The sequence below is a fragment of the Musa acuminata genome, chromosome BXJ1-9, assembly GCF_036884655.1.
Source record: "Musa acuminata AAA Group cultivar baxijiao chromosome BXJ1-9, Cavendish_Baxijiao_AAA, whole genome shotgun sequence".
In the NCBI taxonomy this organism is placed as follows: domain Eukaryota; kingdom Viridiplantae; phylum Streptophyta; class Magnoliopsida; order Zingiberales; family Musaceae; genus Musa; species Musa acuminata.
In genome coordinates this window covers 5,689,808-5,707,752 of record NC_088335.1, presented here as the reverse complement: position 1 = coordinate 5,707,752, position 17,945 = coordinate 5,689,808, and the positions used below count along the sequence as shown (strand labels likewise).

The 17,945-nt window shown below is 39.7% G+C and overlaps 3 protein-coding genes across 5 annotated transcripts; all 3 read right to left on the bottom strand.

Moving 5' to 3' along the window:
- Positions 1 to 379: 379 nt before the first annotated feature.
- LOC135594490 (PI-PLC X domain-containing protein At5g67130-like) lies at positions 380 to 2,119 on the bottom strand. The gene is made up of 7 exons (XM_065084867.1): positions 2,026 to 2,119; positions 1,810 to 1,932; positions 1,588 to 1,725; positions 1,254 to 1,352; positions 849 to 1,152; positions 530 to 753; positions 380 to 445 (listed from the first exon to the last, which is right to left on the bottom strand). The coding sequence occupies exons 4-7, from the start codon at positions 1,332 to 1,334 to the stop codon at positions 380 to 382; spliced, it is 675 nt and encodes a 224-aa protein (XP_064940939.1). The 5' UTR covers positions 1,335 to 1,352; positions 1,588 to 1,725; positions 1,810 to 1,932; positions 2,026 to 2,119.
- Positions 2,120 to 3,855: 1,736 nt separating this feature from the next.
- Positions 3,856 to 9,278, bottom strand: LOC135592721 (uncharacterized). Its single transcript, XM_065082353.1, has 4 exons — positions 8,979 to 9,278; positions 8,816 to 8,876; positions 8,584 to 8,728; positions 3,856 to 4,330 (listed from the first exon to the last, which is right to left on the bottom strand). Exons 1-4 carry the CDS (start codon positions 9,190 to 9,192, stop codon positions 4,073 to 4,075), a joined length of 678 nt encoding a protein of 225 aa, XP_064938425.1. The 5' UTR covers positions 9,193 to 9,278; the 3' UTR covers positions 3,856 to 4,072.
- Positions 9,279 to 10,074: 796 nt separating this feature from the next.
- LOC135582522 (filament-like plant protein 3) lies at positions 10,075 to 16,757 on the bottom strand. 3 transcript variants are annotated; one of them, XM_065082351.1, is made up of 5 exons: positions 16,120 to 16,757; positions 15,352 to 15,633; positions 13,116 to 13,314; positions 10,930 to 12,683; positions 10,075 to 10,625 (listed from the first exon to the last, which is right to left on the bottom strand). In XM_065082351.1, the coding sequence occupies exons 2-5, from the start codon at positions 15,460 to 15,462 to the stop codon at positions 10,308 to 10,310; spliced, it is 2,382 nt and encodes a 793-aa protein (XP_064938423.1). In that variant the 5' UTR covers positions 15,463 to 15,633; positions 16,120 to 16,757; the 3' UTR covers positions 10,075 to 10,307. The 3 variants fall into 3 exon arrangements, with proteins under 3 accessions (XP_064938423.1, XP_064938422.1, XP_064938424.1); XM_065082350.1 differs by having other exon boundaries at positions 15,352 to 15,564; XM_065082352.1 differs by lacking the exons at positions 15,352 to 15,633; positions 16,120 to 16,757 and having other exon boundaries at positions 10,930 to 12,672; positions 13,116 to 13,247.
- Between the last annotated feature and the right edge of the window lie 1,188 nt (positions 16,758 to 17,945).

Genomic DNA, 17,945 nt, shown 5'->3' with positions numbered 1-17,945 from the left:
CAAGCGGACGGTGATGATCCCTTCATCGGCATTTGCGTGCGCTGTAGATAATAAAACGCCCATATATTTCTCTACATTAAGTTTTGCCAAATTTAGAAATCTTCAAGAGCATGAGGTTTTTTTTCTTTATTAGATAGAAGTAATTATATTAGGTGAAAGTGGTCTTAAAAGCATCATGTACCTTCTAATGACATTTCAATCCTCCTTTAGGAGACTCTATATTTCCATAAAATAATATCATTTATTTAGAAATCTATTACACATTGATAGGAACATCAAATGGATCATCACCCTTCCTTCCAAGGACACCATTAAAGCTGTGGGAACCTAATGCATCACCTTCAACATAGCTTCTCCTCTCATATAACTCACTCATACTTCAACTGGAGAGCATGCGATCATTCGCCAGGTCTGTAACTTGGGCGGCTCCACCTCCATCGCTTCTCTGGAAAGAGGAACAGAATCATCGCCTCGAGATAGCTACTACTAAAAGATGATCCCAGAGTCATATATGGCAGGCTGCACTTACCCTGTAGTAGTCCACAGCAATGAAGTTAGCCCAGCGATTGGCGGACGCACTGTAGCAAGTATTCAGCATGCTCTCAAGCGGCCCAGAATTGTGCTTGCATGCAGTGAAAAAGTACGGAATGGAGGGGAAGTAGTTCATCAGAACGAGCGATCTTGACGTCGTGTCCATTGGCAGGGACTCGGCTCGGTTCGGGCATGAGCCGTCCTCCATTCCTCCATCTCCATCTGCAACATCATAAGCACAACTCTTCAGGGATGCAGTCGAGAGAAGAAGGTCTGAGAAGTTGAAGCTTGAGCATGCAGTGCTTCCGCTTTCTCACATTGGTTCTCTACCACGTATCTCCACTGGTATGCGATGCCCTCGGAGGCTTCCTTGGTTTTTTCGGAGGTGAATACCACCAGGCGCTGGTTTGGGGTGATCATCTCGCTGACCAGAGGCCAGTCCTCTCCGTTCTTGGGCATGCTTGAGACCGGGAACCAGTACTTGAGCAGCCCAGAAGCATTGAAAACCTTTGTAAGACCCATGGGGGACGAGACATAATCTTCGATGAAGATCGTTATGATCTCCGAAGGGTTCGCTTCAAGAAAGTCTCGGATTTCGCCGAGCACATTGACGGCAGGTTGCTGCGCATGCACATGCAAGCGGTGTGTCTCAAGATGAGCGAAAAGGAGGCGAAGGAAATGAAGGAAGACATATATAGAGTACTGTGGCATTAGGAACTCACGAAGGCCAAGGCGTCGAAGCACTTGCCCTCATAGGAATGGCACAACCAGATGTCGGAGTCATAGTCATACATATCCAGCATCAATCCCCGAACACCGTGCTGAAATCACGTCACAGCCAAACAGGGTGAGATCAGCATAGAGCACTGAGACTCCTTCACCAGTTCATAGCTTTCTTGAGCTCATAATAGTTTGTCTTGGAATATATATACATATAATGTCGTCTCATTGAGCAGAAGCATATAAAGTTTGGGCACCTCAAAGAAGTGTCTACATTTCGATGTTTGAAGCGAATTCAAGGAGCAGTAGAAAAGGGAAAGTGGCAACGGCGTTTACCTCGAGCTGCTCGGTGACGGAGTCCTGCTGGTTCTTCTCGGCGACATTTTGCTTTCCGGTTAACGGTGGCGCGCCGAGTAGGGCGAACGAGTTGTGAGTCGTCAGCCAAGCGTACTTATTAAACGGCAGCCCGACGCCCTGTCACATCACAAGGTGAAGAACTCACATCTCCGTGGGCGAAGGAGGAGCATACATGGAAGAGATGAGGAGGGAGTTAAGGACCTCCGCTATGGGACTCTTGGGCTTGACCCGCGTACACCTGAGCCGGAAGTTGCCGTTGGCCAAGCATGTCTCGCAATGTAGACCGGGGTCGCAGTCCGAGTTGAACAAGCAGGTCTCACCAAGCTTCGTGTTGCGGAGACACCGAAAAGAAATACGTATAAGGTCAGGAGGAGAGACTGGGAGAAGGAGAAGAAGAGCAGAGGGATCGCTACGAACCTCAGCGGCCGAGGAAAACGAAGAGAGGAGACATAGTAGCAGCAGCAGCAGCAGCAGCGGAAGCGACGTTACCAGATGCCGCAGAGCTCTCAAGCTTCCCTGTAGACACCAAGACTTGAGTAAGGGACAAAGACAGAGGGGAGGCGTAGGCTAAATTACAGGAACACATACCATCATCATCAGCAGCATCTATCTCTCTCTCTCTCTCGTTCGGAGATGGAAGAATGGGATACTTCGATAGTTGAGAACTTTGGGTTATATAGATGTTGTTCTTTAGCAAAATTATATATATATATATATATATATATATATATATATATATATGTATATATATATATATGTATATATATATATATGTATATATATATATATGTATATATATATATATGTATATATATATATATGTATATATATATATATGTATATATATATATATATATATGTATATATATATATATACATATATATATATATATACATATATATATATATATACACATATATATATATATATATATATATATATATATACACATATATATATATATATATATATATATATATATATACACATATATATATATATATATATATATATATATATATATATATATATATATATATATATATATATATATATATATATATATATATATATATATATATATATATATATATATATATATAACCCAAAACTATATATACCTGATAAAACTTTAGTTTTTTTTAAATAATACTTTTATTTTAAATTTTACATTCTAAGGGATAAAAATAAATAAATATATATTTTGTATATTATGAAGGTAGTACACATTGCATCTATTATAGTATGGCAACCATCCTATGAAATATCAAACGTTTAAAATAGAAATGCCAACATAATTACTATAATAAAACCTGATCATACGAACAATTATTTCCATATAATGTGACAGCTTAATATTTATTTCATTGCCTTTTCATGCCCTTGTCAATTGATGGGTGGAAGGACCATTATTTTGGGAAAAAAAAATTGATGCCGAAATTAAGTTGATTTTTAACTCGAATAAAGGGAGCACTTTATTATGTATTATTTATATTATATCAATTTGGAATTTCACCAATCAAGGCAGGTGCGGAGACACTTCGATGAGGAGACCGGTGAGTTCATCTTCCGATCAAAAAGGGAAATTAAATGGATAACTCATTCCTAATCATGGAAATAATTAATTAGCTATATAGAAAATGATAGCCTGTTATTTGATGGTCTGTGCTAGTTTTATAGTTATGATCCTATTTATTGTGTTTAACTTTCCTATTATATAGACATCATGGGAAAAGATATTGATAAGTTATTGCTTGGATTGGACAATGCAAAGAGAAATGACTATGACAGAAACATATAAAACATTTATAGCAGGAAACAATTATCCCTATAGAATATTTGATATTATATATTCTGGGGATTAATGAAAATTTACATATACATTAAGAATGAACCCATTATGATCATTGTTGCGGACAAACGACAAAATATTTACTCTTAAGATGCACTTGCAACCTCGAAAAGATAATTGTTGGTGGTGCGGTTGTTCTACTTCATAGTAGATCATAGCATGGTCTGGGCTGCATGCAAGAGATGAAGACGGAGAAGGGAAGAGAGAGCAAAAGGAGAGACATCAACAACGGAGGAGCAAGCAAGGGTTGATGCAAATACAATGACCTAGAAAATATGAAGTTATTAGCCTCAAAATTTCTAGTTGGCATGACTTGCATCTTCTTGTTATTGTCATGGAATTTGTGATCTGAGATCCAACACTCATATATTGGAAGTGTAATTTCATACTGTGATTGAGACAAATACAATAATAATTAACAAGCTTAAGATTCTGCCAAAATGTTCACATATGGTAAACATCAAGTTTAAGATCATGCCGTAATGTACTCTTCCCTCGCAAACCAAATTATTCAGAACACTAGCATGAGTTCCCAGTAACATTTGATTTTGACACCCCAGTGAAACAATCTATAGCTCCTCGGGAAGAGATGTGCTGGCCTTGGGAGACCATCACTCGCTTGCAGATCCTGTAGCCATCAAAAACTCACCTTCACATACCAGGTTCCCGCCCACATATGCTTTTCCTTCCATCTTTGCTATTCCAAAACGTTTTTGCAATTTAGTCAGTGTCATTCTCATGATTAAGGTGTCCCCTGCAATCACGGGCTTCCGGAATCTCACTTTGTCGATTCCTGCAAAGAAGAAGTTTTCCCGAGAGCCACCAACTTCCGGTTGCAGCATAACTAGGCCTCCGACCTGGGCCATTGCCTACATGATAGCATCACTGCTTATCGTTAATCACCAACATGGACATAGATATTGCAGATATTGTCTAGGAAAAAAAACACAATTATTGCTATGTTCTCATTGAACATTTTTGAGTCTCTTTAATCCACCGAGATTAGGTGACGGTTTATCAAAAAACTCAAAGGTGCATGTGTTTCCCTTTTTTTTTTGCTGTGCTAAAAACTAAGCAAGCTGAGTTGCAGTATGAAGACTCTCCCCGGACTCTACACAAGAAAAAGCTAGAGCAATGGGTCTTTTTTTTTTTCTATTACAAACTTTGAAGTTAAAAAAGAAGTATGACAGCAAAAAATTGAGAAATTGAATTACATATCATAAGATTTTAGACTAATGTTATTAAAAGCAAGTAAAATAGGTTATGCAACCGACAACTCAAACTGAAATCATTAAGCACACAGCAACAAGAAACTAGAAAGATAATTTAGTTCATGGAAAACAAAATTTGAACAATCCGGTTTATAGCATATTTACAAATAACCACATTATGCTGACATTATTATTAAAAAAGTTACCGCTACATGAAAGCTATTATGCAATAAAGAGATCTCATGTCTGGATATCTTGTGGTATTATGATTTGGGTGTGTTTCCCTAACTAGTCAGGGTTTGGGCCATGCTGATAAAAAAACCCAAACTTTGTTTTGACTAGGGTAAGAATTGGTTGAAATAGATGTGACCCTATTTAAATCCACCTCGGTCCCATCCCACTTAAAAATCCAGATTGATCTTCACTAATACCCTCTCTTAAAAAACCTGCTATTTCTCCCTATCTCAAATCTTGATCTAATATATCTCCTCCATGCTCTCTCTCTTTCCCCTTTCTCCTAGTCTCCCTCCCTCCCTTACAACATGGTGGATTTGTCCCATAGAGAAAAAGGAAGGCTGTGAAGGGTGATAAACTTATATTTTCGTGGACATATCCAACAGACCTTCATCAACCAGGAATGGATTAGAAATCTAACCCTCTTATTGCTCCTTTCACTTCAATGTTTGTGGCTCATCCAAGAGTGACTGCAACGCAAGGTTGGCACTCCTGTGAATATCTGTATGATGGTCTACTATACATCACCACAAGGGCATAAAGAGCATTGCCAAGCTCCTCCATCTCTATTCCTCTCCCTCTCTGAACAGCTATGATAATCTACAAGTGCACCGCCAAGATCATCCCCCTTTGTCCCTCTAACCTTGTCTGGCGGAGAATAGCAGGGATTTCCTGTCACGACCCGGGTCTGATGAGCTAACTGGCCGATATCTCCATTTTGGTTCTCAACAGCGGACCAAAATGCTTAAGCGGGAGGTAACGTAGTACACTCATCAGGCCCCTATAAGCTAATCGCACATATTCCCCACTTCCGATGTGGGACTAATGGGATATTACATTATCCCCAACCCAATTAGCTTGACGTCCTCGTCAAGGTCAGACATATCCCAGATCGAACCCTAGCATAGTGCATGTGAGGTTTAACTCAGTGGTGGCTCCACGCCGTGATGAGTTCTCTGACTCCATCCACGGGTAGCCCTTTCCTACTGCAGCCCTCTCACCCTGCCCTAATGCTAGGTCGACTTTGATACCAAATGTCACGACCCGGGTCTGATGAGCTAACTGGCCGATATCTCCATTTTGGTCCTCAACGGCGGACCAAAATGCTTAAGCGGGAGGTAACGTAGTACACTCATCAGGCCCCTATAAGCTAATCGCACATATTCCCCACTTCCGATGTGGGACTAATGGGATATTACATTATCCCCAACCCAATTAGCTTGACGTCCTCGTCAAGGTCAGACATATCCCAGATCGAACCCTAGCATAGTGCATGTGAGGTTTAACTCAGTGGTGGCTCCACGCCGTGATGAGTTCTCTGACTCCATCCACGGGTAGCCCTTTCCTACTGTAGCCCTCTCACCCTGCCCTAATGCTAGGTCGGCTCTGATACCAAATGTCACGACCCGGGTCTGATGAGCCAACTGGCCGATAGTGCATGTGAGGTTTAACTCAGTGGTGGCTCCACGCCGTGATGAGTTCTCTGACTCCATCCACGGGTAGCCCTTTCCTACTGCAGCCCTCTCACCCTGCCCTAATGCTAGGTCGACTTTGATACCAAATGTCACGACCCGGGTCTGATGAGCTAACTGGCCGATATCTCCATTTTGGTCCTCAACGGCGGACCAAAATGCTTAAGCGGGAGGTAACGTAGTACACTCATCAGGCCCCTATAAGCTAATCGCACATATTCCCCACTTCCGATGTGGGACTAATGGGATATTACATTATCCCCAACCCAATTAGCTTGACGTCCTCGTCAAGGTCAGACATATCCCAGATCGAACCCTAGCATAGTGCATGTGAGGTTTAACTCAGTGGTGGCTCCACGCCGTGATGAGTTCTCTGACTCCATCCACGGGTAGCCCTTTCCTACTGTAGCCCTCTCACCCTGCCCTAATGCTAGGTCGGCTCTGATACCAAATGTCACGACCCGGGTCTGATGAGCCAACTGGCCGATATCTCCATTTTGGTCCTCAACGACGGACCAAAATGCTTAAGCGGGAGGTAACGTAGTACACTCATCAGGCCCCTATAAGCTAATCGCACATATTCCCCACTTCCGATGTGGGACTAATGGGATATTACATTTCCCATACCCAATTAGCTCAAGGATGGAAAAATTGAGTTTGGGGGTTGATCTGAGGACTAGGAGAGAAGGTGAAACCCAACCCTAAATATAACATTGCCCTATGGGGAATTTGATTGTTTGTTACTCCAACTTGAGCTACTTACAACTATTGATTGTAAACTTAAAACAACTAAAAAACTCTACAAATGGTCCAAATATTAATCTAAACAGCTGATAACATTATGATGAAGATCTTCATAAAGGTACCAAGAAGTTTTAAGAAAATATATACCAAACAGGAGACTTTAGTATTACCTAGGTTTAAGCTGAAAACATATAAGCTAGCATAGGCCCTAGATTCATGGCCCCTAGTGCAATTTGTTTGGTGCTTTCCATGTATTAGGTCTCCTATGAATATTAGGCTATTGCTAGAGTTGCTGCAACAAACAAGAGTAATGTTACTGCAAACTATTCTCAAACTATCAAAGATAATACAGGAATAGAAAAGAAGAGATCTGGTAAAAAGGTACGTATGACTTGAGAAAAATTCACTCTTTTCAGACTTAAATGGACGTGGCTATTCCAATTCCAATTTTAGAACACATGCCCAAACATGTAAGAGATACGGCCATTCCAATTCTTATTCTAACAGATTTCTAATTTTGAAACCATTTCTGATGCTAATGGCAAACAAAATGGCACCTATGCACAATTCATTGAGTATTATATATTATGGCTTACTCTGCTTCATTTGCCTCAACAAGTGGATGACAAGCACATATCCATTCCTTGTGTCATCTACCCATAAAATTTGGGCCCAGATTTTTTTGACACTGATGTCGAGAGTATGGATTCAAAAAAAATCTGAGATCATCCTATATACTTTGCAAAGTTGCAAGTGTGACGACTTGTTTGGCTTCTACTGTAAGATTCATCTGCAAGAATCTCCAAAATCAAGAATGCTCACAAAATCTTTTGAACATGTAGCTGAGATTTCAAATTTTATAGGAACAACCATAATCTGTTTGAGTAGATTGAAATTAGAAATAAAATTTTCATCTTAATCATGAACAGATGTAGCTTTCAGTTACTTTAGCATGGCGCTACTATTATAGTTAAAATGCACTAGAGTCTCAAGAAAATGCTCTCTTTTTCCTGTAATATATGGATGAAAGAATGTTATACAGAAAGCTCCAAAAACGATTATCATGACCTGACATGATAGACACACTCAGTTCTTGGATAAAGAGAGAAATAATGCTTAATTGAGTAGTAGTCTCATATTGTCTTATCAAATTGCAATATGGAAGCAACAAAATATCAACTCATCAATGAAAAACACACAATATGCATCATCAGAGAGAAATGATTTCCTCCAATGGAGGATCATGCTTTCACGGCTTCACCATCTTTACCATCGAAAAATCTCCAGTTAAGTGCTATTCAGCTGATCTTTTCAGTCCCCTAGGTTTTACTGTAAGAAAATGTGACATGAGAATATCTATCAAATCCTTCGATAAAAAAAAAATTCCCTGCATCTTGTTCGCAGTAATTATAAACTAGAAGGGGAAAATGGGAAAATGCATTGTTGAGATTAAGTAGATACCTCAACCATGAGAACCCCTGGCATTATCGGACGCTCAGGGAAATGTCCAGGGAAGAAGTTATCATTAATGGTAACGTTCTTGATACCAACAGCTGTAACTCCAGGCGTGTATTCGATCACTCTATCGACCAATAAGAACGGAAACCTAAAATCCCCACAGTTAGTTCAATCCCCAGAAAACCTACGTAGATCAATAATACAAACCAGAACCCGAGAGGCAGAATATTCTCACCGATGTGGCAGAATGTTGCGGATCTGGTTGATGTCCATGACAGTCGGAAACGGCGGAAAGCCTTCAAAATAACCAATAAAAATCAGATCTTTAAGCAACGAAAAAAGGAAAAAAGAACCGTAAATCACTGATCTCGAAGCAAAATAACAAGAAAGGAACCAACTTTTCTCGACGGGAACCTCCGCTTCCACCTTGACCGCGCCGTCCACGGAGCAGCGTGTCACGAAGCGGTTCTTTATATCCAATCCCAGTGCCAAGGTGGAAGGTCTGGGGTTTGAGATTGATAAAGGGGGAGCGCTCCTCGCGCTAAGCGCCGGGGAGGACGAGAATAGGGGCTGCGAGTGCAAGGGGAATCTCGCCATAACCGAAGCTTCCATCGGAGAGCAAGTGAGCGAGCCAGTGGAGTCGAGCTGAAAAGAGAAGCGGGGAGGGACGGAGGAAACAAGGTGAGAAGGGTCCCGCGGTTGGAATTGGCGGATTAAATGGGCGATGCGAAGGGCATGCCACCCTGTCGGGGACGACTCCCTTGAAGTTTGAACGGTTCAGATCACTCATTTCAGGTGGGCCCAGAAATGTACGTGATCCTGACGGTTCAAAAGTACTGGAGGCAAGTAAGGGTCAGAGGCGGAGGTGACGAGGTTCTCTGTGATTGATCTGCTGTAATGGCGTGAAGAAGGAGGCCATATCGATGTTGGATGCGACAGTGAATTGGGCTCAGGCCAGATTGGAGACTCTCAAATTGGGCCATAGATTCAGTTCAAGTTCTTACACAACATGATTACTTAATCATGTTGGTAGGGTTACTTAGCATATTCTCCTACACGAGGATTATGGTTGAAAAGATTTCCCAACTCGATCCTTTCAACGCTCAAATTAATTACTCGAGTTAAGTGAGCATAATTATGAATAATAAAAAGTGATCCTGGTACTTAATTTTTAAGATTCACTTAACCATTTGTAGACGTAGGTGACAATATTGGAGATAATCTCTAACAACTTATTTTGAACCATATCCACGTGGGCACAGACTGATGAGAGAGTAGTATTTGTCTTTTTCTTTTAAGCTTGGATAGTATGTGAAGAACACAAATTGGATAATGAATGGTTGTCGATATTCTCCGTATCAATAATCAAATAACAAATGAGCAACAAGGATTTGTATTTGTGCGAAGGATTAAACTGATCATAAATTAGCTCCAAAACAATGTTTTGATGAACCACTGGAAAAGAGAGATCACTCATCAATTCTCCAAATACAATGACAGTAACAAATCTGAAGTAATACACAAATATAATGTCTTAACATAAATTCTCCAAATACAATGTCTGCTGGTAAACCTGTGTTCAAGTAAAAGAAAGAACCCATTAATTGCTGATTGAATCAGAAGAAAAAAAAAAATCCAGTAACCACGAGCCCCAAAAAACAATCATTCATTTGATGTATCAAACAACAAAATTATCTAAAGTTCCAAGATACTATTTTCTAGGAGTTCTAGCGAGTGATGCTCCTACTACGAGATAATGTTCTCATGAACCCAGAGAAATTTGAGGACGAAGAAGAGAAAAAAGAGAGTGCCGAAGACTGACGGGAACTCCTTTCTCTGCCATTGGAGACAGTACAGCTGCCTATGATCTCTAAATCTTTGGCTTCGTCACCACTAGGATGTTGCAAGAATATGTTATGTTCTGGCCTCTCGTCTCCAATCATGAAGTCATCCAAAGTTGTCAATGATTTCAACTGTCGGCTCAGGGAAGCGATCGTCTTCTGGCATTCTTCCAATTTCCCAGCAGCCATGGCAAGTTCTTTCTCCTGCTTCACATACAACATATTAAAGTCAACTAGGTATGAGGTCAAACTTTAACTATCGACAACAAGTGACATTTGCTTTAAAACAATAAGTGGAACAGTGATATGAAGCAGTATTTAACTACTAAATTATCATAGCAGATGTTAGTTGGCTCAAGAAATCGATGATCTCTGCTATGCTATTAAAAGTGGATCGTAGATTCAGGTTGAGCCACCATAGTATCAAGAGAGTCGAAGCACCAAATGAATCGTCAGGTTGATAAGGAGTACCGGGAAAAGGAAAACCAAAAAATATGATAAGGTTCACCTGCTTTATTTTAATTTCCCGGTTGGACTTTGCAACTCTCCATAAATCAGCTTCTCGTTTCATCCTCAACAAATCACCCTCCAATTTATGACACCTGGCTGCAAATTCTGCAGATGATGCTCTTTCCTCTTCAATTTTTCCTTTCAACGAGACCACATTGCCACTCAGCTTCACGACGTCCATATGTGCTGATGCAAGTTGGATTTCCAGTGTTTTTTTTGCTGCGTCTGCAGCATCCACTTTGGTGGCAAACTCATGTGCTGACTTGAGATCAACCTCCAGTTTCTTTCTTGCTGCCTCGGCAGCTTCTACTTGAATGGCAAATTCAGCAGCTAATTTTGTCTTCTCCTCAGCTTTCAGTTCCCAGAAGTCAACCTTCTCCTGTAGTCTCCAAACTTCTGAATTTGCATGCTCAAGCTGAGATGCCATTGCCTTTCCTTTTGCCTCCAAAGCCTCTTTTTTGGCTGTCAATGCTGAAGCCAATGCTCTACCCTCCATGACCTGGCATTCTATTAGTCCAACTGTCTCTTTTAGATTACTGATTTCTAGCTGAGCTGACTTGAGCTGAGAGTCCAGTGCCTGTCTAGCAGCCTCAGCAATCTCTATCCTAGCTTTAAATTCAGCAGACGATACTCTCTCAGCCTCAAAACTTTCTTGAAAGAAGGATACCTTCTCGCAGAGCTTTCCATTTTCTGAGTGTGCTGACTCTAACTCAGTCTCCAGTTCCTTCCGCTTTCCCTCCAAATCCATGACTTCACTTGTTGACAAATCTATCTTTGTTTGCAGTTCAACTATTTTATTTTCAGCTGCTGCCAGCAGATTGCAAGATCTCTCAGTATGTGATTGGGACAAAGCTATCTCCAATTCTCCTTTCTCATGTTCCAGCCACTCAACTTTTTCTTCTAATTCAACTATTTTTTTATTCATAATTTCATTTTTGATTTTTAGGGGGCTGACTCTTCTAACAACTTGGTCATACTGAGTTTCTGGCTTAAAGGCAACATTTTCATGATCGATCTCGGGCAAAGCAACGAGTCTCTCCATCTCAAGGAAATCATCCATAAGCTCAATCTCTACAGATGTGTTGAGGTTTCTTGATCTTGCTTTCTCACTCTTGAACTGATCAAGTTCTGCAATTAAAGAAGATGCCCATGAATCTGCGCAGCTCGTTTCACTATCTATACCAAACAAACGTTCTCCACTATCTGCTTGACTGTCAGGGGAAGATCCCACACAAACTGAGCTCGCAACCGGCTTGTGATCGCTTACTGATGACAACCTACGGTTTATACTCTGCAATCGATGACATTCAGCTTCAAGTTTAGTGACTTTCTTTATGCTCTCTAAGTGTTGCTTGCTAGCTGTTTCTGCTGCTTTGTTGCTTAGCTCCCTCTCTAGCAATAAAACCTGGAGATCTTCAGATTGAGAGCGGAGCTCAATCTTCAGAGCTGTATTTTCTTTCTCAACAGCTTCAACTCTAGTCTGAAGTCCACGATCAAGTATTACATGATCAGTCTTTCCAGCTTGAAGCTGTGCTTTGAGTTCCACGAGTTGTTTTTCAAGCTCACGCTTCTCAGATTCCCACTCACATATCTTCTCCTCTCCATCCTCCTTCAATTGATGGAGCTGTTTGACACATTCCTTGAGGGCCTCGTCAAGTTGGCTATTTTTTTCTTCAAGGGCAGAGTTATTCTGGAGTGCAATTTCAAGATGATGCTTTACGACTGCAACCTCAGATTCTGCCTGTTCCCAGCCTATCAAATTTCAGAGTAAAAACTACAAATGAATGTGAAAAATAAGAAGTAAACAAGCTGTATTTTAATTGGAAAATTGCAAGCTATTAACTTTTATCATCTGTGAGATGGCTAAAAGAATTCCGCTAGCGAACAGGTTAATTAGATGTTCTCCCCATGTTACTCAAATCCCTAAAAGTACTGTCTGTAGTATAACTTGCATAAGATGTGTATATTCAGTAAAATTCTAAAAAAAGAAAAATAATAAAAATTGGTCCATTGTACCATAAGAGGCAGTTTGATCCATCAGTATTAACTGCACCACGTGGTATTCATTTAAGGAAGCATAATACATATATGTTCAAAACGTCATTTCTCTTAACCTTATGGTAGCTGTAACACTAGCTCTTAGAATTACGCTAACAAGGGATTACTACATATGAGACCAATTACCCGAAACAGCATCTTCTGCAACTTTAGCATGCTGATTGACAAGATCCTCTTTAGCACTGATGTTCAGAAGAGCAGCTGATAATTTCTCAGTCAATCTCTTAACAGTTTGATTAACTTCACCATCATAAGTACTGGATGAAACTTCTGACGATTGAGCATGGTCAACTGAAGCATCATTCGGAGAAGACCTCAGTGCTTCCTGATTTAAAAACCAATAGGGCTAATTATTGCTTTGAAGCTTATACATCTTATAACAGAGTACAGTAAATCATAATTATACATCAGTCATCAGTTTCTTTGAGAAGCACTTGTGCACATGTTAATAAATCTGGTCAGTGGAAAATGTACATATATTTACATAGGTAATGAAGAAAAAACTCACCTTTTCGACCTAATTTGACCAACATACGCAGCTCTATGATGGTGTGCCATTGGAAACCTAGGACTATCACAATAGGCAGTGGCCTAGGAACCTCCAACATGCCCTATTATGGTCTACATCTTTGAGGGAAAACAGATAAAGGCAAGCAGCACTGAACACCAGAAAATAAAACAACCTCATGCATGATGAATATTATCACAAGATGCTAAACACAATGCCACCCCTCAGTTCCCATATGTAAATGGACAGATTATGGAGAGATCAAGAATAGGAAAAGAAGTGCTCTAGTTATCTCAAATCAATCACCTAACCCTCTATATAGAAGGCGGATAAGTTCCAAGATAATAGGTGTTCTTGTCTGATAAGGCAAGATTTCCTATTAAGATAAAATTTCATCCCATATTAGAGTGTATCCAACATCACCCACCTACCCCAATAGGAATAAATCACATTTCTTTCATAACAATATAACTTGCATGCTGTGAGGTAAGACATCGATATCTACATATTCTTCTTACTAAAGGTAAAATCCATGTCAAATCTCCATTTGATCAGCGTGGCACTTTCCTCTCCACTAGTTAGCAGTAGAACCGAACATACAATTGCTAATGCACATGCACATGTCTTCTTGTCACTTGAAAATGTTCTTTTACAAAATATTCACTTTATTTTATTCTTTATTTAAATGTTTTGAAACATTTGGCAACATAACATTAAGCAATGAAATATCTCAAAAAAAAAAGAAGAAAAAGGACAAGACAAATTGGTGGCTCAAGTACATATGGAAAGTAATTAGTGGTTCAACACTTCATTTACTAATGTCCTGCAAGTATCAATTTTGTTCCAGCTGAATCCCAACATGACAATGGGTATAGCAAAATTGACTCTCTGCCCAAAAACAATGGTGGCGAATGACTGCTCAAGGGTCTCCTAGGCTCCTATGGACCAACCACATCTCATATTTGTAATTTAAGGTATGCCCAAGTCTGTTCTTCAGGATGCTACATGTCCACTCAAGTTGAATCATGTTGATTTTCAAAAATCTCATCCTCCATCTCCTCTGATGCATATAGGAACATCATCCCACACCAAGGAGACTAGGACTCCCAGGGTCATGCCTCCTAGAGAGAACAAGGAGGTCACATAAGTGTACATAGATGATAGAATCATCTTCTTCCCAATTGGCATTTGAGGGTAGTATGTCATATAATAGGAATTTCTTGGCTTGTCTGGATAGCTCACATATCTAAGATACCCCATGACAACATAACAGTCCGCAATAAGACAAATGCCAAGAATGCAATACATCACCAAGTATGTGCATATAAAACATGCAACCTTGTTATGAAAAGATCATGATAATGCAAAATAAAATTCAAGACAATGTAGTCTCGCACCCTGACATAGTTCAAATCTATAATTTGATTAATCAGGGGATCAGCTATCTATTCACTGGTCAAGAAACATAATCTAACCTTTGTTTTGTGGATCAAGTCATGAAGGAAGAAGCATTAAATATTTTCATGAATTGTTTTTGGTGTGGTACATTTACAAGAAATTTATGCTCAAACACTTAGCAATCATCAATATTTCAATAATCTCCTTCTCAAGCTCCGACTGAACTGTAAAAGAAGTATTTGTTTTTTAAATATCAAAAGCTAAATAATTTTGTTAGCAGTAAACATTTTCAATGACAAGCAGTCTTCTTCTTCTTCTTCTTCTTCTTCTTCATAAAATGCTCTATTTCTTCCTGTTGGAAAAGCAGATTTGAAACCACGAGCACCTTTGATCATCTACAGAGTTCAAAACTGAAGAATTATCTTGGAATAAATGGAAAGAGGGCAACATGCTAACCTGGTCATCAGAGTAATTTTCAGAATGAGAGGAAGCTGATCCTGGACTCTCAGTCTCGTCCGGGCTCTTCTCTGATGATTTGCGTCTCAAAAGCCAACCCCGATGGTCCATTCCACAATGTCAACCGTCAAATGAATCACAACACTTTGCTATCGCATCTGATCACTACTTCCCCCGTTCAGCAGTAGCTCAAAACCCCGAAAATTTACTTCACTGATTAGAATCATAGAATCGCTTATCAAAATAAAAAAGCCTTTATTCCTCCACTGATTAGAATCAAACCTAAATCAGATGGAAAACGCAATAAATAGCAAATGCAGCCAAGAAGAACCAAATGTTAACCCATCCTTCAACCAAAACACCGACAAAACTGCAAGTTTCTTCGTAACGATGACAAAAAGGCTCGACAAGAAACGTCAAAACTATTCAAGATTGCATCTTCCCTAGAAGGAACAGAATCACAATAAAAGCAAAAGCAACTAAAGACCAAATCGACAAAGAACAAGAGAGGTAGTAATCAAGCCTGAAGAACCTGTCTAGCATCACAAAATTTCATCTTCTCAACCAATATACTCTCATCAATCATAATCGAGAGGGAACATATCCAAGTACTCCTCGGAGACATAAAGACGCTCGCGAAGTCGTCATTCGTACCGGACGAAAGGAATGTCAGAGGACACGAAACCGGCGCTCCGATTATTCCTTAAATTTCCGATCATTTACACATGCAAACTCTTCGCCGCTATTAGATTAAGCTCCTAAACTCACCCTTCTCTGAGGCAAGGCATGTGAGAGGGAGCACAAAAGTCGCCTCCTGGGGGACACTATGCAGCTTTATTTTTTCTTGTTCCACTGGGACTCTCGGCCTCATCCGGAACTCAGCCGCAGGAGTTGCACACTGCCTCTTGTTCCTCTCCGAGCGCTTTCTCCTTCTGCCGTTCTAAGTATCGGCTTCACATGAGAGAGAGGTTTTCCATCTAAAACACTTGCTTTTCATGGTTTCCTTCTCTCTTGATCTCTTCATCTGTCTTTATATTGGTTGATTTAGTGCTGAAGGAGAGGCCGACTCTCCTGCCATGCTCTACTTTTCTTAACAGGGATTGTTTGACTATGCTTGATCATGTAGTATACTTTTGTACTGCTATTAATTGTGGATAGAGTGAAGGGGAGTACATGTCAGATGGTTATTGTGGTTAACAAAGCCTCAGCTTATGGATCACATAATGTTTTGTTTCTTTTGGAGCTAATTTTTCATGTTGAGAATGAAGACAATGACATTTTAGGATCAAACTCATCAACATTTGAGTATCACTTGAGGAACATATTATATATAGCCTTAAGTTCAAACATCTATGTGCTAATCTATTCAAGGACTCTTTTTTAATATGCATTAATAATATATGAATTACTTTGAAAGATTAAGATTTCTTTAAGTCCTAAATCCTAAATCCTAAACACTATCTCATCCTTACCCTCCTCTAATTGTAAGATCACATTTACTAGTGCAAGTTATATAGGCAAGATATTTAAGGGAGGAGGTAGGAAGGACAGTATGAATGAACCCTACCTTGATATCATCATCCCTTGTGTAATTCACCTAAGATAATTTTTTAATATCTATTGGTTAATTTATTTTGTTAATGCATATATCAATAACATTGCATTTAAATTCACTTTGTGTATTGATGGAGGACAGTACTTTATCAATGCTTATCATAGGATTTAATTCCAGAACTTAACAAGACAAAGACAAAGAGAAGAACCATAACATTGATGTTTTATCTTTTGGAATCTGATGTATATGATTAATAATAAATCACTGTGAATTGAGGGGAGGGAATAAGATCTAGGATATCTAAAATAAAAATCATGAAACATGAAAAAATAACTGAAATTATTATCTACATAGATATGTTTTGGATGCAATTTTGATGCCAGCTTGATGACTACTACAATGGCAGACAAAGAGAAGTGTTCTTTGCCAAGATTGCCTGTGCTTGTATGATAAATCTCAAGGGTCTTAAGTCTCTTCAGATCATTCTAAGACAGCAAAGTTGGAAGTCTGTAAGCTGTTTCTTGATTTACCAACTCCACCTTCCAAGTTCCTCAACTCACCTCTTTCACTGGGTGAGATATGTTATTCCACCCAACTCATCTTGTTGGCAGCACAAAGCTTCAAGACCAATGGATGTGTTCTTTGCTTGGAATGCATCTAATCTAGTTGGTGGTTCAGGCATCCCTTTCCCTTTTGCACCCACCACTCACTTCACAAGGGTAAGCCTTAAGCTTAGAATGCACATCTTCCTCGTGGAATCATCAATCTCCCTGCAGCTTTGTGAGCATGATTGCAATGTAGGTGTGTGCTAAAAGGCCCTGAGAGAACTTAAACATATGCATGACATATTTCAAAGTGCAGCTATAAATGAGGTGGAGAGGAGCAAAGTTTGGTTAAGGAAACAAAGATGTTACAAGACTCTGGAAATTTAACTATTCCAAGCTTAGATAAAATTGCTGAACAATGATCTATAGACATCTATCAAACATTTAACTACTTTGCTGCCTATATATACTGTATGTCCAAGCAAAAGTGAAGG